This window comes from Erinaceus europaeus, chromosome 1 (genome assembly GCF_950295315.1).
Source record: "Erinaceus europaeus chromosome 1, mEriEur2.1, whole genome shotgun sequence".
Taxonomy (NCBI): Eukaryota; Metazoa; Chordata; class Mammalia; order Eulipotyphla; family Erinaceidae; genus Erinaceus; species Erinaceus europaeus.
This window is the reverse complement of record NC_080162.1, coordinates 102,674,535-102,697,974: the sequence shown is the minus strand read 5'-3', so window position 1 is coordinate 102,697,974 and position 23,440 is coordinate 102,674,535. Positions and strand designations below refer to the sequence as shown.

The 23,440-nt window shown below is 38.0% G+C and overlaps 1 protein-coding gene across 12 annotated transcripts in view; it reads left to right on the top strand.

The window, feature by feature from the left end:
* Window positions 1-23,440, top strand: part of CPEB3 (cytoplasmic polyadenylation element binding protein 3) — a 306,673-nt gene that overhangs the window by 87,668 nt on the left and 195,565 nt on the right. For 10 of the 12 annotated variants that reach the window (XM_060192002.1, XM_060191970.1, XM_060192023.1 and 7 more), the window contains exons 3-4: window positions 1,885-2,044; window positions 15,370-15,426. In XM_060192002.1, coding sequence (XP_060047985.1) covers window positions 1,885-2,044; window positions 15,370-15,426 — 217 coding nt within the window. The remainder of the gene's footprint in view (window positions 1-1,884; window positions 2,045-15,369; window positions 15,427-23,440) is intronic. The other 2 variants (XM_060191997.1, XM_060191990.1) reach the window with 1 other exon arrangement.

Below are 23,440 nucleotides of genomic sequence, written 5' to 3'. Positions count from 1 at the left end.
TCCACTGCTCTTGGAGGCCATTTTTCCTCATTTTTGTTGCCCTTGTTGGATAGGACAGAGAAAAGTCGAGAGAGGAGAGGAAGACAGAGAGAGGGAGAGAAAGATAACTGCAGACCTGCTTTACTGCATGTGAAGCCACTCCCATGCAGGTGGGGAGCTGGGGGCTTGGACCGGATTCTTGAGCCAGTCCTTGAGCTTTTAACGCTTAACTTGCTTTGCTACGCCCCCCCCCCCCCCCCCCGAGTTTTCTTAACCAACAGCAAACCAAATGTGTTCTATAGTAAAGTTAGGCCTCGATCTCATCTGTCTTCAAGACTCAGACTACTAAAAATTATTTGTAAGTAATGTGGTAGAAAGCATAGAGGGAGAGATAAAGATAGACACCTGCAGACCTGCTTCACCACTTGTTAAGCCCTGCAGGTGGGGAGCTGGTGGCTTGAACCGGGATCCTTAGGCTGGTCCTTGTGCTTTGCGCCACGTGCGCTTAACCTGCTGTGCTACTGTCCAACTCACATTTTGTTTTTATATAATGTGTAACTAATGTGTGGACCTTTTTGGTAATAAACATTAAGGAGACCTGTTAAAATTGATGTTACTTTTTTTTTTCCCTTAGAAAAACGATTCTGCTTATATACTAAATTCTCAATTATAGTCTTCCTGGGGGGTGGTTATTTGACTAGACTATTCAGTGGAGTTAGGTTAGGTGATAAAGGGCAGATAGCAAAGCCAGTTCACTTGACTCTTCCTTTTGAGTTTACTTTTTTTTTTTAATTGTCTGTGCAGACAATTAAATGAGCCATCTCTTCCCCCTTTCTTTTTTACTTGATAGGACAGAGAGAGAGAGAGAGAGGAGAAGGAGATAGAGAAACACTTACAGATCTGCTTCACTGCTTGTGAGCCCCCACCCACTGTGGGGTGGGAGGTTGTGGAGATGAGGGCCTGAACTAGGTCCTGAACTAGGTCCTCGTGCATGATAATGTGTGCTCAACCAAGGGAATCATCACTTAACCACTGAATTGAATTTTTTTTTTTTAAAGCTCATTTAAGAGAGAGCCACTCTGAAATTGTGAGGCATATATATGAAATAATACTGTGGAAAATTATATAATTAATTATGAAAACTTTCATTAAATTTAATTTCCATATATATATATATATATTGCAGGAGAGAGGGGCAGGGAGGGAAAAAGAGCAGATAACGGCTATACTCTGGTATCTAGTGTTACCTGGAATTGAACCTGAACCTCTGAGCCTCAGCCATTAAAGTCTTGTGTGCTATATTCCCTATCCCAAGTAAAATTATTCTTATTGAAAAGAAAGGCTGTGTGGGGACCAGGTGATGGTGCACCTGGTTGAGTGCACATGTTACAATGCACAAGGACCTGGGTTCTAGTCCTCCAGTTCCCACCTGCAGGGGGATAGCTTTCCAAGTGGTGAAGCAGTATTGCACTGGCACTACAAATACACTGATCCTGGGGGCCATTTTTCCATTTTATTGAACAGGACAGAGAGAAATTGAGAGAGGAGGGGAAGAGAAAGATAGATACTTGCTGACCTGCTTCCCACTTGTGAAGTGTACCCCGCCACCCCCGCAGGTGGGGAACCAGGGGCTCCAACCAGGATCTTTGTGCAGGTCCTCGAGATTTGTTCTATGTGTACTTAACCCAGTGCTTCACCACCTGACCCCTTCTCTCCTTCTCTATTACCCTTTTTCCTCTTAATTTCTGGCAGTCGCTATCCAATAAGTAAATAAAGATAATTTTTAAAAAAAGTCTGTGTGTAATTTACACTATCTGCAACTTTGATTCACGTTAAGAAGCAAATATATATGGTATGATAAAGTAATTTTATGCCTTGTTTTGTTGTTCTATATTTTATTTTTAGGACCGGAGTAGGCCCTATGACACTTTTAACTTGCACTCGTTGGAGAACTCCTTAATGGATATGATAAGGACTGATCATGAGCCTCTGAAAGGTAAACACTACCCTCCCAGTGGCCCACCAATGAGTTTCGCTGATATAATGTGGAGGAATCATTTTGCAGGTTAGGAATATTCATATGTCCATTCCTTGCTTGGTGTTTTAATAAAATAATCAGCTTTTTAGTAACTGTGTTTTAGTTTTGTTTTGTTTTGCTTATGTAAAACATTGTGGAATGTATTTGAAATTGATTTTTTTTAAAGAAAAAAAAGTGTGTGTTCAGTGATAATCCAGGTTGATTGCTTTGGTTGATATCTGGCAGAAGTATGAATTGGATAGCTAAAGTTGTAGTTCAGTGATAGCAAGATACCAGAAGTCAAGTTTTCTGAGCTTTTGTGCATTTGGAAAATTCAAGTGACTCTAGAGAACACATTTAACTCCACATATAGAGCAAGAAAATGTGAGACCTAGTAAACCAAAGACTTCATAGAAAAGGGTTCCATTTTAGTGAAATAGAATTACCTTTCTAGTATAGGAAGTTTCATTACACAGACTTATGAACAGTTACATTCTCTAATGCAAAGAAACACAAAATGTCTTAAAGTATATTAGCACTTTGGGTTAAATAAAGACAAAATGTCCCAAATACTAAGAATGTTCTATTTTTAGAACCAGTTAAATTGATGATAGAAAAAGATGTTACATTCATCTTTATAAGTAGTTCTTTTATGAGTGCTAATATACTTTAAGACTGTCGAATGGCCCTTGGTGTTTTCAAATACCTTTGTGGAGATTATCAGTGTCAGGGTTGCTCATATTATACAAACCCTTAGGTCCTTTGGAATTGTGAGAAATTTGATCTCCTCTGGTTCTCCACAGGACCTTATGCAGGGTATTACTGACCATGAACATGGTCATTTTCTCAAGCCATACCAGAAATCCATTTCATTATTTTCCTGTCACAGTCATGATTTTCCATTTTTCTCTTTAATTAACACTGAAAATAAAGTAGTTAACAGGCAATGAAGAAAATAAAAGAGGGGGTCAGGTGGTAGCCCAGAGGGTTAAGCGCATATGGCTCAAAGCTCAGGGGCCAGCATAAGGATGCTGGTTCAAGCCCCACAAGCGGTGAAGCAGGTCTGCAGGTATCTCTTTCTCTCCTCCTTTCTGTCTTCCCCTCCCCTCTCCATTTCTCTCTGTCCTATCCAGTGGCAACAACATCAATAACAACAACAATAATAACCACAACAATGATAAAACAACAAGGGCAACAAAAGGGAAAAAAAAAAAGAAAAGATGGGTGGGGGTAGATAGCATATTGGTTATGCCAATAGACTAATGCCTGAGGCTCCAATGTCCCAGGTTCTATTCCACCCCTACCACCATAAGCCAGAGCTGAGTGAGCAGTGCTCTGGTAAAGAAAGAAAGAAAGAAAGAAAGAAAGAAAGAAAGAAAGAAAGAAAGAAAGAAAGAAAGAAAGAAAGAAAAGAAATATATATATATATATATATATATATGTATGTATGTATGTATTAAAAGAGTTGGGGGCCTGGGAGATAATAAATAGTTATACAAAAGACAATGATGTCTGAGGCTCAGAGGCCCCAGACTCAATCCCTGGTACTGCTATAAGCCATAACTGAGCAGTGCTTGGGTCTCCTTCTTTATCTCTCTCTCTGCATCTCTTTCTCTCATTAAGATAAAATACTTTTTAAAAGAAAAAGAATTTTTGAAAAAAGCTCTATTTAATGCCTTCAAAAATTGAAATGAGCTGGGTGGTAGCGCAGTGGGTTAAGCGCACATGGTACAGAAACTGAAAGAAAAAAACCCTCTATTTAGTAATATATATTTAGTCACTGTTAACACATCTTTCTTTGGTTAAAAGATTAGATAGCTGGTAATTTAAAGCACATTTCACTTAGAAGTGAGAATGATGTTTAAAAAAGACCTGATATTTACAGACTGTTTTGTGTTTTGAGTATCTTTTAAGGCTGCATTTGTCTCCTCTATCATGAATAACTGTGAGTCTCCCAATTCTTCTGAAATAGTCCACCCTTCTTCATTAGGCATTTCTATTTTATCTTAGTGTAGTATTCTTCTAGCAATAAAAGATTGTGAAAGGATATTAGATTACAATCTACAAAAGAGTTTTCCAGAATTTTGTGAGTATTGGTTAAGCAGGAGCAATTATGCTTTGTGAGAATAACATTGATAAAGTGGAGGATACTTCACTGTGGAGTAGTATAAATACCTAATTTACGATGACTTCTTTTTAATCACATGTCAGCTATCTCTGCCTGAATTTTCACTACATTTGCAAATATAAAGCTTCCATATATGGGAAAGCCTCTACCCTGTATAGTATTTTTTAAAAAGATTTTATTTATTTATTCATGAGAAAAGAGTAGAGAGAGAAAGAACCAGACATCACTCTGGTACTGTGCTGCTGGGGATTGAACTCGGGACCTGATGCTTGAGAGTACAATACTTTATCCACTGTGTCACCTCCCAGACCACTAGTATGTACTATTTTTTAAATGGTCTCAGTGCAGTTGCAGCTTCTTAGTTCATTATAACCCCAAGAGTAATTTACTATGAATAACCAACCATTCCATAGCCAACTGCATTATCCCATTCTTGTTCTCTGGTTAGCCTGTTTGAATTTCCTGTCTTCCTTTCCAGTTGGGTGACTTTAGATCTGGTTTATACTACCATCTGTTTGGTTCATTTTCTTTCTCATAGCATGATGCTGCTGTTAGAATTTTTAAGTGACAACTTTTATTTATTTATTTTTAACCTTGAAAAATGGAGAAAGGGTTGGCAAAAAGGGCTCACCTGGATAGAGCGCCTGCTTTGCCATACAGGTGACTCAGGTGTGTTGGAGGAAGCTTCAGAGTTGTGATGTCTTTCCCTTTTTCTGTCTGTCTTTATATAAATTGAGCCAGGATGAAGCCTTAGCAATGACCCCCCCCCATAACAGGGGGAGGGGGGAAGATAATTATAAGAACATACACACACAGAGAGAGAGAGAGAGAGAGAAGGAGAGAGAGATAGATGATGGTCTGTATCTTCTGTCTTCCATATAATAAGCATTATCATTGTTTTATCTGGTCTTCAAAATTTATTGATTGACCTTAACTTTAGACACTTAGGTTGTGTTTTCTCTTGTATATGTATGAGCCCTGACATATACTTTAATCTAGGTGATCAAGCTTTAAGAGAAAGGGTTTAAATTCTGACTCTGTCTTCTCTACTTGGAGGGACAAACACTAATAAGCCTCCTGAAAGCCTGTGTCATCATTAAAATAAACCCTATACTTAGAGTATGAATCATGACTCTAAAAAGTGCTCAGATGTTATCTATGAATTATTTGCTAGAAGTGTTAATAGTGTACTTACTTACTGGCTGGTCAGAGTAATAAATTTAACCTTCCTTTGTCTGCATATTCATGCCCTTTGAGGTAGATTGCGGCTAAGTGTTGAAAGCTTTAAATGCAAGTTACCAGAAATCTGTATTTGTCATCCATAGTGATTACAGAGGGATATGCATTCTGTCATTACCTAAACCACCTAAAAATAATTCTTTTAAATTACAATAACTACCAAAAATTGTATACCTAATAATATAAAGTATAATAAAATAGGGCATTACATTTGTGATAAAGTACTTTATGGTATATTTTAAATGAACATGATGAAAATATGTTCACAATGAAATTCTAGAATATTTTATCTTCAGAATGTATTAACTAAGAAATCTTTAACTGCTATCTTGATTTAGGGTAAGGAAAAAAAAAAGAGAGGGTGTAGGTCAGTGGGACAAATGACAAAATAAGAAATTCAAGAAGTAATAAGACTAATGTTTTAGGAAAGAACTTTCATGGTTTTCCAGTTACGGAAAACTGCGCACTAAGCCAGCCTTAAAAGTCATTGTAGGAAACTTTAAAAGTTCCCCTACTGTTTGGTGTACTGCTCCTAAGTAAAAGACTCTGGGGTGGGGAGTGGGGTGGGGCTCAGGTCCTGGAACATGGTGGCAGAGGAGGACCTAGAGGGGGTTGAATTGTTATGTGGAAAACTGAGAAATGTTACACATGTACAAACTACTGTATTTTACTGTTGACTGTAAGCCATTAATCCCCTAATAAAGAAAAAAAAAAAGTCCTACCTCCTTTCCCATGATAAAAATGTCAAGTGAGATAGAGGAAAAATCAAACTAATCATTTTTTAAATTTTCCCTTTTGTTGCCCTTGTTTTTTTTGTTTGTTTGTTTTTGTTTTCAATGTCATCGTTGTTAGATAGGATAGAGAGAAATGGAGAGAGGAGGGGAAGACAGAGGGGGAGAGAAAGACAAACAGCTGCAGACCTGCTTTATGGCTTGTGAAGTGACACTCCTGCAGGTGTGGAACCGGGGGCTCTAACCAGGATCTTTATGTAGGTCTTTGCACTTTGTGCCACATGCGCTGACTATCCTAATCATTTTTTACATCCATTTCTGAAAACTGCCTTCTGCAGTATTAAAAAAAAAATCCATTATGAGAAACTGTCCAACTAGACCATTGTTTTAGCATATGCACATAATCTTTCTTTTTTCCTCCTCCTCCTCCTCCTCCTCCTCCTCCTTTGTCTCAGACCAGAATACCCCTCAACTTTGGCTGTTGATGAACTGAGGGATAGAATCTAGGACCTCTGCATGCAAATTCTATGTGCTCCCTATTCACTGTCTCTGCAGCTCCACAGTTTTTCTCTAAGGAAAAATCAGAGGGTCTCTGAATCAAAGGATATAAACACCCAGGTGACTGAACTTCAAGAGAAAGAGGCTATACAACCTATGTGTGACTCTCTACAAGTCTAGAAACTCTTCCCTTTACTTCATCCAGGGGTCAAACCAGGGACTTCCATATACAAGGAATGTACTGTATTCACATTCATGGAAATACATCTATGGCACTGATCCAGTCACAGAACCTTTATTTAAATAATGAAAATAATAATGCTCTAATAAAAATTGGACTGATTGTTTCTGATTTCTTAAAAATTTCAAACTAAAGTTCTTAACTGTAATAGAAGTACATTTTATTAATTACCCCTCCCCCCCATTAAAAAAAGCAAACAAAAAAACCCAAGCACTGCCAGCTCTGGTTTATGGTGGGGCTCGAGATTGAACCTGGACGGTTGAACGTTCATGCTTCAGGCATGGGAAGTCTATTTGCATAACCATTAAGCTGATCTCCCCAGCCCTCTTGTATCTTTTAAGAACTTTTTCTGCTATTCATTTGAGACAGTGCCTCTGGGAGGTATTTGAGACAGGTGAAGAAGTAATGACAACTAAATCCTTATTTATTTTCCAAGTATAGAAATCTTTGAGTTGACTGAGTTAGGAATGGAACCTGGGTGGGAGGAATTTCTTTCTTTTTTAAAAATTTTTTTTATCTTTATTTTTTGGATAAAGAGCCAGAAATTGAGAGGAAGAGGGAGATAGGGAGACAGAGAGATACCTGCAGCCCTGCTTCACCACTTGTGAAGCTTTCCTCCTTCAGGTGGGGACTAGGGGCTTGAACGTAGGTCCTTGCGCACTGTAACATGTGCATTCAACCAGGTGCACCACCATCCGGCCCCGGGAGGAACTTCTTTTCTGCTCTCTTTTCTAAGACTGGGAAGGGGTACTCAGTCTTGCTCATAACTATGAGGATTAAGAGGTATAGTATAAAAGAGAAGGGAAAGATTCTGGCCAGAAAGGCGACTCGCTTGGCAGGACGTGTGCATTGCCATGTTCAAACTCAGGTTATTCTTCCTCTTTTAGATATCTTATCTTATTTATTTATTTACTTTTTATTGGAGACAGAAATTGAGAGGGGAGGGAGAGAAAGAAAGATATACAGAGAGATACCTGCAGACCTGCTTCAGCACTTACGAAGCTTTGCCCCTGCAGGTGGGGACCAGGGGCTTGAACCTGCATCCTTGCACACTGTAATGTGGTGTTTTATTCTTTAAATTTAAGTATTGTATTTCAGAGCCTATCCCCTTGTATAAAATTTAGAGGTCCTCTTGTTTCAGAAGAAACATACCTTCATAACATTTTGTTTGTTCTGGAAAAAATATGCTTTGTTTTTATTTTATTTTTAAATTATTTTTATTTTTTATGCTCTTTTTTTCTTACTCCTATAAATTATTAATTAGAAAGTATGAATTATTGCTCCAGCCCTATTTTTGTGCTAGCTTCCTCTGACCCATATCATTTTGTCTCCTATAATATCAAATTCCACAACTATCAGCAGTCAAGAGTCTGAATCAGCAAAAACTGATTTGTTCCTGCTCTGGACGTTTTTGAGAAAGGGGGATAGAAGATACATTTTTCTTCCGCGTGCCTGCTAGGGAGTGTTCCCAACAATTCTTTTAATATACAATGTTATGATCAGGGGCCAGGTGGTAGCGCACTGGGTTGAGAGCACATATTATAGTGTGCAAGGATCCAGGTTCAAGCCTCTGGTCCCCACCTGCAGGGGGAAAGCTTCACGAGCTGATGAAGCAGCACCACAGGTGTCTGTCTCTTTCCCTCTACCTCCCCCACCCCTCTCAACTTCTCTTTAGTCTTTATATAATAATAACAATAATAATAATATTGTAACTATCTAAGAAGGTGTTTTTTTTTTCTCTAATTTATTTTATCTTTGAGGGGGAGGGACTAGAACACCACTCAGCTCTGGCATATATGGTGGATCTGGGGTGTCAGGTGTACCAGCTCTGTGCTTTAACATTAACTTATTGCTCTGACCCTTAACCTTGAGAAGTCTAAAAAGACAAAGATTATGTCCAGGTTATGATCTCCAGAGATTTTGTTGTAACTATTTGAAACTATAGTCTGAAATGAGGTAGCATATACACAAAGGAACTGATAAGTTATCAGAAACTATCCTTCTGGGGGCTGGGCGATAGCGCAGCGGGTTAAGTGCACATGGCACAAAGTGCAAGGACCATGGCAGGGATCCCTGTTCCAACCCCCAGCTCCCCACTTACAGTGGGTCACTTCACAAGCGGTGAAGCAGGTCTGCAGATGTCTATCTTTCTCTCCCCTCTCTGTCTTCCCCTCCTCTCTTGATTTCTCTCTGTCCTATCTGACAGCAATGGCAAAAAAATAACAAGGACAACAACAACAACAACAAAAAAAAAAAAAATGGGGAAAATGGCCCCCACGAGCAGTGGATTCGTAATACTGGCACCAAGGCCCAGCATGCTATAACCCTGGAGGGAAAAGAAAAAAAGAACAAACAAACAAAAAACTATCCTCTTAAACTTAGATTTTAACCTCAACTCTAAGCTCACAATTTTTACTTCCTGGTTATTTAGAACATAGACTATTATAGAACTGAGCTTTCACACATTTTCATCAAATGGAAGTTAAAACTCCATTTAATTCTTACATGTCATATTTTTATACTGGGTGGATACTTTTCTGGAGAGATGTAACTTCAACTTTATAGAGAAGATGGTTAGAGAATTAGAACCTAATAGAACACACACACATGTTGTCTTACATCCTTCTTTTGAAACAGCACTTTCTTTATGCTTTGTGTATAAACAGTTTCATTACTCTGGGCCACTTTTTCATTCTGGTAGAGAGACAGATGGATAGACACCAGAGGACCAGAGCTTACTATAGTGACATAGCCTCTTTCATGTGACCCCTGGACTTGAATCGAGACCATGAGAATGACAAAGTACATCCCCCTACCCAGTGAGCTATCTCTGGCCTAGCACTCACTTTCTCTTAATGAAACTCTTTCAGACTTAGCACAAAAGAGTATATTGAATTATTAAAGAAAGATGTTACAGTTGTTCCTTATGAGTGAAGAGACTTGCCTAATTAATTATGAACTAACAATTCTAGTTTTGGGCTTGAACACAAAAATACGGTTACATGGACTCCAAGACTTAGAATAACAGTGGAGTAAGCTCTTATAACTAGCCTTTGGATATGAATGTGAATTCAGTTTTTGAGACTTATATTTAATGGGAGTGGAGTAATGGCTTACAGTAAATACAGATGATATATATGTAAAATTTCTCAATTTTCTGTAAAACTCTCCCCCTCTGCCCCCCAACCTACATCTTCCTCCACCATCATGTACCAGGACCTGAAAGTCCACCCCCACCCCCACCGGAGTCCTTTACTTTGGTGCAATACACCAAACCCAGTCCAAGTTCTACTTTATGTTTCCCCTCTGTTCTTATTTCTGTGAGTCTGATTTTTCATCTAAATAATTGTATATAACCCTATTCTCTAAACTTTCCATTCTCTGTCACTTCCATTTATTAGACCTTCTACAGTGGAGAAATAGGATGTGGTCTCAGAAATCTCCAGCATAATTTAACTCAGTAAAATCAAGTATGCTTCCACCTTTCAAACTCTTGTATTTTACGCTATACTTAAAAGATAGCTAGCTGACAGGAACAATTTAAAAATAGCAGACCATGGACAGGTGACAAACTGTCACACTGGCAGCACCAGACTGCATTAACAAAATCACCAGATGTCACACACTTGATTCTGTTTTCACAGCTGATTAAACAGCAGTATTTGTTGGACAAAAGAAAGGGAAAAAGAAATGGCCTTATCTGAATTGGGAATCAGTTTTTATTTTGCTGCTATATATTTTATGCCCTTTCTAATAATCCCATAACAGTTGTAAAACTTAAGTCACACAATATATTTAAGAAAAATAAAATTACAAAATAATTTATTATTATTATTTTTAATTTCTTTATTGGGGAATTAATGGTTTACATTCAACAGTAAATACAATAGTTTGTACATGCATAACATTCCCCAGTTTCCCATTTAACAATACAACCCCCATTATGTCATTTATCATCCTTCATGGACCTGTATTCTCCCCACCCACCCACCCCAGAGTCTTTTACTTTGGTGCGATATGCCAATTTCAGGTTCTAATTGTGTTTTCTTTTCTGACCTTGTTTTTCAACTTCTGCCTGAGAGTGAGATCATCCCATATTCATCCTTCAAAATAATTTCTTTTAGAAAGAAAACATTTATACAGTCCCTAGACTGGAAGACTAATATCAAAATGGTAACACTGCTTTTTAAAATCTTATTTTCTTCATTTTTCTGTATCACCTAATATTTTTATTTTTTTTTTTAGGGAATTTTATTTCCATTTAGTTTTAAAACATATTTCTATTAGTGATTTAATGTTGATTTACAAAATTATAAGATAATAGGAGTATAATTCTATCTGGTTTTCACCACCAGAGTTCTCATCCCCTCCATTGGAAACTGCAGTAGTTTTCCCTAGGCTACCAATATGGGCTGATTCTATAATTACCTGTACGTACGTACATACATAAATACATACATATATATATATTTCATTTTTAAAAATTATCCTGTCTTCACTTCCTTTCTAAATTGCTCCTACACCTATTACTATTTTCAGATGTCTTTTCTTTTTTCCCCTCTTATCTCTCAGTTAAGAAAAATAGTGCCTTTGCCTCAGTTTTTTTTTTCCAGTAAATATATACTGCAAATTTATTACCTCGCTATCTTGCTGCACCTTTAAGGATGGTTCAGTTTGAGATATGGAATATAAAAGTGTGGGATAGAGGAGGATAATATGAGAACAGCTGAACTTTCATTTTTCTAGGTCAGGCTGAAAAGTTCTAAGACATAATGGAAAGAAACCCAAAGATTGTCTCTAGAAGACTTAAAGATGCCCACCCCTTTAAGCTTGGGAACATAATTTCAAAAACATAAAAAAAGTATTTTTGATGTAATGGTTGCAAACTAACCCTTTACTATAAATGATTATAGCATAGGCGATGAAAGAAGCTGAGTAAGACTCAGCCCGATTTGGTCTTGCTTGCTTTTCTTTCTTCTTCTTTTTTTAATATTTATTTATTTATTTCCTTTTGTTGCCCTTTGTTTTATTGTTGTCGTTATTATTGATGTCGTCGTTGTTGGATAGGACAGAGAGAAATGGAGAGAGGAGGGGAAGACAGAGAGAGGGAGAGGAAAATAGACACCGATAGACTTGCTTCACTGCTTGTGAAGCAACTCCCCTAGGTGGGGAGCTGGGGGATCGAACTGGGATCCTGAAGCTGGTCCTTGCACTCTGTACCACATGCACTTAACCCACTGTGCTACCGCCCGACTCCCTCTTGCTTTCTTTTCGTACTAACCTTTTATTAGTCTAGAAATGTTTAGGCAACATTCCTAACTTTCAGGAACTACGTCCACCTATAAATATTCTTGACTAGTTTAAAGAGTCTCTTTAGAAACCATTTGGACGGTACCCCGGCTTCCCACCTGCAAGGGAATCGCTTCACAAGAGGTGAAGCAGGTCTTCAGGTGTCTTTCTCTCCCCTGCTCTGTCTTCCCCTCCTCTCTCCATTTCTCTCTGTCCTATCCAGCACCAAGGACAACAATAACTACAACAATAAAACAATAAGGGCAACAAAAGGAAATAAATAAATATTAAAAGAAAAAAAAAAGAAACCATTTTCTAGGTTCTAACAAATAGTGATCTTGAGCTCTTGTTGGGTTGTTAGGCAGGCTTTCCAGTGACTCACTATTTATTGTTAAATCTGAATACCTCAGAAGAAGCTGACAGCTATTTTAGAGTAAATCACATCTAGTGCCCCTGGATGCTAGCCTCAATAGTAATGAATTCAGATGAGGTCTTGATTATCTGAAAACAATGAGGAGAACCCTGATATAGTGAATAGTTAACTAATGCCAGAATATAAATTCTCCCTTCTGTGAAGACCAATTCTTTGTATGGTGATATATTTTATTTTAATAGGTTCTCACCCAGGTGGTGGTAGTAGGAGCTTTCTTTCACTCAGTGTGATGTAAAATATAACTTTAGGGATTCTTAAATGACTTTTGGAGCTGAGAAAACATAAGGTACATAGAGCAGTTATATTTGTAAATAATGTCAGATGTCTCTTTTAGCATTAGTTTTTAAACTTCTACTTAGCTTTCATTAAATATAAAAAGATCTACAAGGTATTAAAAAATAGTGATTTAAGAACTGAATCTTTACTGATTTTCCTATAGAAAACATTGCAATATATTTTTGAAAATAATGTAACTATATTATAATTATCACCAAAACAGTCTCCTGAATTAGGGATAGTTGTAATATCTGCCACTGAATTAGGAAGTTTAAAATAATGTGGAATTAAAACCAGTTTTTAATTGGAAGTCAGTGCTTTGTGGTAAAATTAGGAGAGTTGGATCAGAATTGAATTTTTTATTTTTGCACTACTAACTACACTCTCATAACACACACACACACACACACACACACACACACCTATACAAGTGACATTACACTCTCAAGTTTTTATTTTTCCCCTTCCCCTTAATACAAAGTAACCTTTCACAGATTATTATGACCTACATGTCTTTAAGAAAATAGGATGGCCTTATTGAAGCAAACATTGATTTGACAAGGAATTCATGTCTTTCCATCTTTTATTTGAAGCAAATGCTCTGTTTTTGCCTACTCAATATTACCTATCATCTGTTTTTGCCTACTCAATATTATCTATCTATCTATCTATCTATCTATTTATCTATCTATATCTACTTATCATACTGGAGCCTAACACATGCAAAACTCTATCTTCTTGGCTGGTTTCTTTTCATCCTTTCTATTATTTTAGATAGGGAGACAGACCACAGTTGTACTCTGCCATCTGTGGAGCTTCCCTTCTGCTCTCAGGTGGTTCTAGGGCTTGAGCCCAGGGTGCATGGTAGGGTGTGTACCCTGCTCGGTATCTTCTGCTGGGTATATCTGTCCCCTTATTCTTCCTTATTAACAGACAAAACTTGACAGTGGTGTTTACTTCCTGTATCCTTTAATAGAGACTGATATCAGATGACTGACCTTTTATAGTTATGTACCACTGTATTATTCTAAAAAGCAAGGGTCCTCCTGGTGGTGGTACACCTGATTGAGTCCACACATTACTATGTTTAAGGACCCAGGTTTAAGCCTCCAGTTTCCCACCTGCAAGGGGGAAACTTCATAAGTGGTGAAGCAGTGTTGCAGGTGTCTGTCTGTCTTCCCTTCTCTCTCAATTTCCCTTTGTCTCTATCCAAAATAAATAAATGTCAACCACATCTGTATTATCTGCATCCAGTACTGTTGACCTCTATTTAATTTATTCAAATACTACTTATGACCTATATCGAACATTTTTTTCTGAGAATTTCATTATAGTCCTGACATAGTTACAGAATTTGCAGAGATGAATTTGTTACACTGACTTTACACAAAGCATTATTTCAGTAACTGTTTAAGGAATTGATGAAAACTAAGTATATATCTTTCCATACACGATTCTGTTTCATTTTTCTTTTACAACATCCATTTCCTGTTCCCAAATGTCTATATCTTCCTTTAAAAAATTTTTTTTTGTGTGTGTGTGTATCCAGAACTTCATGCATGCATGGTTTAATCACTCCTGAGCCACTTTCACATTCTGATAGAGAAAGATAGAGAAAGAAATGGAGAGACACCATAGTGCCAGAGCTTCTAGCTGCCAGAATGCCTTTCAGACCTGGGCCACATGCCTTACAGGGCACTCTTTTTGGCCCCAATCTATCTTCTACTCTGAGCCCAAGAGGTAATTAGTTGAAGAACCTGATTTATATTTAACTTATGAACCAGAGGTTGGCAAATTTTTCTATAAAGAACCAGACAGTAAAATTTTAATATTTGTGGGACTTGTGGTCTCAACCGTGTGTGTGTGTGTGTGTGTGTGTGTGTGTGTGTATTTAAGCCTTTAAAAATATAAAAAAAGGATTCTTAGCTCAGTGTAGGTAGAACTTTGAAGTCTGTTTAAGAATGAAGATCAAGAGAAGAGCATTATGCCCATAGACATATAACTAATCAGTGGTAGGGGCAGTGTAAGGACCCTTTTGTTTTAGTCCAGTCACTTGATTTCCAGAGATAATCTGTTACAGAAATTTTACCATCTTTGGTTGTCATTCTGATAATTATGTTGTGTTCTTTTGAGCCATTATGAAGCCTTTATCGTTTTATTCTTTATAAGCTTAAATTTATGCACTTGTTAATCATACTTTTGCTGTTTGAATTTGCAGGGTAGTATAAATAGTTATTTAAAGAAAAATGCTTAATCCAGGGGGTTGACATGTTTAAATTGGAATACAGGACCTACATTAAAATTTAAGACTATTAAAAGCTAGGACCTTTTTGTTTGTTTGTTTTATTCGTTATTCAGATTGGCTTTGTTTGAAAAAATCTATATGTTTATTTTATGATGATTTTAAAACTGCTATAGTGAGTATGGCCTTTGATAGTTATTATGGATTAATCTGCTTTAGTTTCTGTAATGCTATTTAACTATGTATTTGATATGTTCTCTATTTTGTGCTCAAAATAAAATTATTTTATGTTTTAGGACGCATGGGAATAAATTTCCACCATCCAGGAACAGATAATATTATGGCACTTAACAGTAAGTCTGCATATGAAATCATTTATCAAATTAGCAGTCAAGTTGACAACATGTGATTTTTAAAAAAATTTCTATATTGGGGGATTAATGTTTTACAGTCTATAGTAAATACAGTAGTTCATACATGCATAACATTTCCCAGTTTTCCACATAACAATACAGCCCGCACTAGGTCGGTCCTCTTACAACATGTGATTTCTACTTTCTTAACAATCCACTACATTTCTTTTTTTTTTTTTTAATTTATTTCTTTATTGGGGAATTAATGTTTTACATTCAATAGTAAATACAATAGTTTGTTCATGCATAACATTCCCCAGTTTCCCATTTAACAATACAACCCCCACTATGTCATTTATCATCCTTCATGGACCTGTATTCTCCCCACCCACCCACCCACCCACCCCAGAGTCTTTGACTTTGGTGCGATATGCCAATTCCATTTCAGGTTCTACTTGTGTTTTCTTTTCTAATCTTATTTTTCAACTTCTGCCTGAGAGTGAGATCATCCCATATTCATCCTTCTGTTTCTGACTTATTTCACTCAACATGATTTTTTTCTTTTTCTTTTCTTTTTTTTTTAGGAGTGTATATATATATATATTTTATTTATTTTCTTTGTAGTTTTTTAAAATAATTTATTTCTTTATTGGGGAATTAATGTTTTACATTCAACAGTAAATACAGTAGTTTGTACATGCATAACATTCCCCAGATTCCCATTTAACAATACAACCCCCACTATGTCATTCATCATCTTTCATGGACCTGTATTCTCCCCACCCACCCACCCACCCATCCCAGAGTCTTTTACTTTGGTGCAATACACCAATTCCATTTCAGGTTCTACTTGTGTTTTCTTTTCTAATCTTGTTTTTCAACTTCGGCCTGAGAGTGAGATCATCCCATATTCATCCTTCTGTTTCTGACTTATTTCACATAACATGATTTTTTCAAGGTCCATCCAAGATCGGCTGAAAACGGTGAAGTCACCATTTTTAATAGCTGAGTAGTATTCCATTGTGTATATATACCACAACTTGCTCAGCCACTCATCTGTTGTTGGACACGGGGGTTGCTTCCAGGTTTTGGCTATTACAAATTGTGCTGCCAAGAACATATGTGTACACAGATCTTTTTGGATGGATGTGTTGGGTTCCTTAGGATATATCCCCAGGAGAGGAATTGCAGGGTCATAGGGTAGGTCCATTTCTAGCCTTGTGAGAGTTCTCCAGACTGTTCTCCACAGAGGTTGGACCAATTGACATTCCCACCAGCAGTGCAGGAGGGTTCCTTTGACCCCACATCCTCTCCAGCATTTGCTGCTGTTACCTTTTCTGATGTATGACATTCTCACAGGAGTGAAGTGATATCTCATTGTTGTCTTGATTTGCATTTCTCTGACAATCAGAGACTTGGAGCATTTTTTCATGTGTTTCTCGGCCTTTTGGATCTCTTCTGTGGTGAATATTCTGTCCATGTCCTCCCCCCATTTTTGGATGGTGTTATTTGTTGTCTTGTTGTTGAGTCTGACAAGCTCTTTATATATGTTGGTTATTAAACTCTTGTCTGATGTATGGCATGTAAAGATCTTCTCCCATTCTGTGAGGGGTCTCTTGGTTTGGGTAGTGGTTTCTTTTGCTGTGAAGAAGCTTTTTAATTTGATGTAGTCCCATAGGTTTATACTTGCCTTTGTCTTCTTTGTAATTGGATTCGTTTCATTGAAGATGTCTTTAAAATTTATGAGGAAAAGAGTTCTGCCAATATTTTCCTCTAAGTATTTGATAGTTTGTGGTCTAACATCCAAGTCCTTGATCCACTTGGAATTTACTTTTGTATTTGGTGAAATACAGTGATTCAGTTTCATTCTTCTGCATGTTTCAACCTATTGTTTCCAACACCATTTGTTGAAGAGACTCTGCTTTCCCCATGTAATAGTCTGGGCCCCTTTGTCAAAGATTAGATGTCCATAGGTGTGGGGCCTCATTTCTGGGCTCTCAATTCTATTCCACTGGTCAGTGTGTCTGTTCATGTTCCAGTACCAAGCAGTTTTGATGACAATGGCCCTATAATACAGTTTGAGATCTGGGAGTGTGATGCCTCCGGTTCTGTTCTACGATCCACTACATTTCACCCTTCCATTGAGTGCAGTTAGGATTTCTCTACTAGTGGTTCTCAATGTGTGCCCCCTGGAGTAGCAGTATCAGCAGCCTTTGTGAAATTCTCAATCATATCAAACCTCAGGATCTGCTACAGACCTGCTGAAGTAGAAACTTTAAGGCTGGGACCCAGTAATCTGTATACTAACAGTCCTATAGGTATTTTTAGACAGCCTAAAGTTTAAGAACTGCTGTACTCTCCAAAGGGTTGACCATCTATGGTCTTGTGAGTCAAACCTGTCTCACTGACTGTGTACAATTTTCTTGAAATACAGCCCCACCCTTTCATTTATAAATTGTTTATGGCTACTGTTATACTACATATACAGAGCCTCCAAAGCATAGACTGCTTTCTATCTGATCCATCACAAAAAAGGAAAAAAAAACAACAGCTTGCTAACTGCTGCTGCTTAACCTTGGGGTGGATAAAGCAAGTTAGGGAAAACAGAAAGAAGAAGACAAAGAAGTAGGGTAAAGAAAGTGAATAATATGAAACTCAGAATTATCTCATTGTGGTAAATAATCAACAGGTGTTTCCAGTAAGCTATCAGGGTTCTCCCGTTAGTGGAGTTTGCATAGTACAGGTGTCAACAGCTTTCCAGATTAGAAATGACTTGTCAATATAATTGTTGGACTGAGTTTCACTGGTAGAACATCAAAATTGTGTTTGACCAGAAAGTCATCGTACCAATACTGAAAGAAATATCTGGTATGAATTTTCCTGCCTAGTGTTTATGGACCACAAAGCTTGATAAAAAGACGGAACTTGCCCCTCTATCAAATGAGTGATACTAGGCTGGGCCCTCTAATCCTCCCAAATATACAAGCTTACTCTCAATACACATGGATTACACTGGGAAAATATGGATTTATGTACAAAATGCTTTTTTCCTACTTGCTTTATCATGTTAACTTAGAGCACATTGTAGGTTGTCTCTAAAATATGTGTCCCATATTCCTCTGGTTCTAACATTATCTTTGGTTAGCACTGATGAGACCCACTAGTAGTGTTTGATGATGTAAATCTTAATAATTCCATACATATTCTTGTCTAAGTTTTTCTCTTTGGAGAATCTCAAAGACAATAAAAACTCTAGATTATCCACTCTCCCACCCCCTTAATTGTGACTAGGGTTATCTCTAAGGCTTGATGCCTACACTCCTGACAGCCTCCCCCCCCCCCTTATTTGATAAGACAGAGAAATTGAGAGGGACAGGGAAGATAGAGAGGAAAGAGAGAGACATTTACAATATTTGCTTCACTACTGGTGAAGCTTACCCACCCCCTGCAGCTGGGGAGCATGGACTTGAACCTGGGTCCTTGCATATGGTAAAAGGTACACTCAACCAGGTTCACCACTGATTATCTTTTTAAAAATTGAAAACCCGGCTGGTAGTGCAGCGGGTTAAGCGCAGGTGGCGCAAAGTGCAATGACCCGCGTAAGGATCTGGGTTCGAGCCCCCGGCTCCCCACCTGCAGGGGAGTCACAAGTGGAGAAGCACGTCTGCAGGTGTCTGTCTTCCCCTCCTCTCTCCATTTCTCTCTGTCCTATCCCACAATGACAACAACAATAATAACTACAACAATAAAACAAAGGCAACAAAAGGGAGTACATAAATAAATATTAAAAATAAATATTTTTAAAAAAATACGAATTGGGCAGGGGTAGATAGCATAATGGTTACACAAAGAGACACTTGTGCCTGAGGCTCCAAAGTCCAGATTTAATCCCCTGCTCTACCATAAGCCAGAGCTAAGCAATGCTCTGGTTAAAAAAAAAAAAAAAAAAAGGAATAATTTTGTTGATCATTGGCTTATGACACTAAAAATTTTAAAGTACAGTTCCATAACTCTCTCTATACTTCTATGCCATCACTTTATCCAAATGACCCTTTATTCCTGTCCTTCTCCCTTTCCCCTGAAAGCCATCATATTTTTCAGTCTTAAGAGTTATTTTTGCTTCCACTTTTATTTTCTAATTTCTAAAGGAAATAACTCTTTTTAAAAATTTCTTTATGGGGGATTAATGGTTTACCATCAACAGTCAAATACAGTAGTTTGCACATGTATAACATTTCCCAGTTTTCCACATAACAATGCAACCCCCCACTAGGTCCTCCTCTGCCATCATGTTCCAGGACCTGAACCCTCCCCCCACCCCAGAGTCCTTTAATTTGGTGCAATACACCAACTCCAGTCCAAGTTCTGCTTAGTGATTTCTGTTCTTTTTTTTTTATATATATATATATGTTTATTTATTTATTCCCTTTTGTTGCCCTTGTTGTTTTATTGTTGTAAGTTGTTATTGATGTCGTTGTTGTTTGATAGGACAGTGAGAAATGGAGAGAAGAGAGGAAGACAGAGGGGGAGAGATAGATAGACACACCTGCAGACCTGTGGTGGCTTGTAAAGCGACTCCCCTGCAGGTGGGGAGCTGGGGGCTCAAACCGGCTCTGTTCTTGTTTTTTAACTTCTACCTGTTGAGTGGGATCATCCCATCTTCATCCTTCTGTTTCTGACTTATCTCACTTAATATGATTCCTTCAAACTCTATCCAAAATGAGGTGAATTCACCATTTTTAATAGCTGAGTAGTTTTTTCATTGTGTATATAGACCACAACTTACTCAGCCACTCATCTTCCTCTTCCCTTTTTAGTGAGACATCTCCTCTCCTGACCTCCCCCCTTTTTTCAATTTGTGGAATATAGATAGATAGATAGGTAGGTAGGTAGGTAGGTAGATAGATAGATAGATAAATTGAAGTCCCATTCCACTATCCATGGATTTCTGCTGATTTTGTCCTTGTTCTCATGTGATGCTGGGAATCAAACTCAGAGCCTCACATATGAAGTGGGCTTTTCACCACTGAGTTACTTCTCTGAAGAAAGGCCACTTTTCTATCAGGTTATTTTCTATTTTTCCACTATTAGGCTACCTATAACTGTTCTCTCTCCAGTAGTTACATTAGGATGGGGATTAATAAACGTGTATACACAACTTGTTGAGCTTAAGATGAAACTTTGTGAAAGTACTTCTGTTAAGTTATGATATTTAGAATGGAATATGAGGACAAAACTATATGGACCTGTCTGTCTGCCTGAAGGAATGAATTTGCATTTGAGAAAGATCTGATTTGACATGGTATGACTGACAACTCTTCTAAAAATGGAAGATGATATTGTGTGTGTCTGTGTGTCTGTGTGTGTTTTTCTGAAATATCTTGAGGGTTGGAGAGGTAACTTGTCAGGTAGAGTGAGTGCCTTAGCATGTGTGTGACCCAGCTCCTAGTCTTGGTACCACATGAGAGTTGTGCTGGCATTGGGAGACTGGGGCACTCGGGCACTGTGTTGTCTCTCTGTGTGTGCTTCTCTGTCTCTGAATGAGAAGTGGCCTGGAATGGTAAAATGTGAGGTCACTGCTCTGTGAATAAATAAATTAAATAAATACATAATTTTCATTTGATTTTCTATAATTCTCTGCTTTTAAATAATTTTTTAAATAATTTATTGAGGTCAGATGATGGCTCAATCGTAGAATGAGCACTTTGCTATGTGCGAAGACCCAGTTTTGAACCCCTGGCCACCACATTGGAGGACTGGACAGGGGAATAACTTTACTAGCACTGGAATGATATTTTGGGGTTCCTTCTCTGTCTCTTTCTGCCTCTCTGTCTTCTCTCCTTCTGCTTGAAAAAAAGAGACAGTCATCAGGAGCAGTGGAATTATGCAGGTGCAGAACCCAGTGATAACCCTGGTAGTAAAAATTAAAAGTAAAAAAAAAAATAAGTAAATGATATTATTTACATTTCTTTTAACTTTATGTGTGTTACTTAAATTCTCCCTTCTAGTCTCTAAATTCCTTTGTCTGTAAGAAGACTGAATTAGGTCATCTTAATAATTGCCTCCAGTAGTGGTCCAGGAGGTGGCACAGTAGATTGAGAGCATTGGATTCTCAGCCATGAGGTCCTGAGTTCAAACCCTGGTAGTATATGTACCAGAGTGATGTCTGGTTCTTTCTCTCTCTCTGCCTGTCTTTCTCATAAATAAATAAATAAATACATTCTTAAAAAAATAATGATTCCCTCCAGCATGAAATTCTGTGACCTCATATGTGTGTGTGTGTGTGTGTGTGTGTGTGTGTATGTTAAATATTTATTAATGAGAAAGACAGAAGGAGAGAGAGAAAAAACCAGACATCACTCTGGTACATGTGCTGCCAGGGATTGAACTCAGGACCTCATGCTTGAGAATCTAGTGTTCTATCACCATCTCCCAGACTTCTTGTAATATATACATATATTTTTAAACTTAAAAAAAATTAAAAAAGTATTTATTCCCTTTTGTTGCCCTTGTTTTATTGTTGTAGTTATTGATATCGTTTTTGAATAGAACAGAAAGAAACCGAGAGAGGAGGGGAAGACAGAGATGGGGGAGAAAGAAAGATAGACAACTGCAGACCTGCTTCACCGCCTGTGAAGCGACTCCCCTGCAGGTGAGGAGCCGGGGCTTGAACCAGAATCCTTATGCCAGTCCTTGCGCTTTGCGTCATGTGCGCTTAACCCACCGCGCTACTGCCTGACTCCCTGTAGTATGTTTTTAAAGTACCAAAGGGGGTTGGGAAAATAATGTAATGGTTATGCAAAAACACTGTCATTCTTGGGGTCGAGCAGTGGGTTGAGCGCATGTGGCGCAAAGCGCAAGGACCGGCGGTTTGAGTCCCCAGCTCCCCACCTGCAGGGGAGTCGCTTCACAGGTGGTGAAGCAGGTCTGCAGGTGTCTATCTTTCTCTCCCCCTCTCTGTCTTCCCCTCCTCTCTCCATTTCTCTCTGTCCTATCCAACAACGAACAACATCAGCAATGGCAATAATAATAACCACAACGAGGCTGCAACAAGGGCAACAAAAGGGGGGAAATGGCCTCCGGGAGCAGTGGATTCATGGTGCAGGCACCGAGACCAGCAATAACCCTGGGGGGGGGAAAAAAAAAAGCACTTTCATTCCTGAGGCTACATGGCCCCATGTTCAGTACCCAGCACCACCATAAGCCTTCACTGCTCTGGTTAAAAAAATAAAATGTCAAAAGGATCACTTTGCCAATGTTCACCCTAAGTGTTGATGAGTTGTTCATATTTGTAGCATCACTGCATATATCAGAGCACATTTATCTTCAAATGATTCTGTGTTGCTGTCCTGCAGGTTCCTCAAAGTAAGGCAACCAACTAGGATTTGTCATTTGTATTACTTACCAATCTGTTTTCTTTCAAAGCTAGCTACAACTTAAAATGATAAGAATAAATTAAAATACCCCCTCCCCCCCTTTTTTTTTTTACCCAGAGCACTGCTTAGCTCTGGTTTATGGTGGTAGTGGAGGGGATTGAACCTGTAAATGTCCCTCTTGATAGATAATTATGAGCCTACAGTTGTTGTTTTTTTTTAAGATTTTATTTATTTATTAGAAAGATAAGAGGAGAGAGAAAGAACCAGACATCATTCTGGCACATGTGCTGCTGGGGATCGAACTCAGGACCTCATGCTTGAGAGTCTAAAGCTTTATCACTGCACCACCTCCTGGACCACAAGCCTACAGTTTTGACAGATTTGCTCTGATAAAGCTTTGTTTCTTTTTTGTCTAGTTGGGTCCAGTCCATCTGGTGACACATATATGTAACACATACACTGACATATGCATACTGTTTTTCATTTGTACATTATCTTTAATCTTCTTTTTCTGCCTCTCATTTGTCAGTTAAGCAATTATTGAGTTATTAATGGTTTGTTCTTCCTTTCTACTTTCATACAGGAATAATTTGAGATGAAGTCACAGAGCACTAAACTTTAAGAATAGGAGATTATTA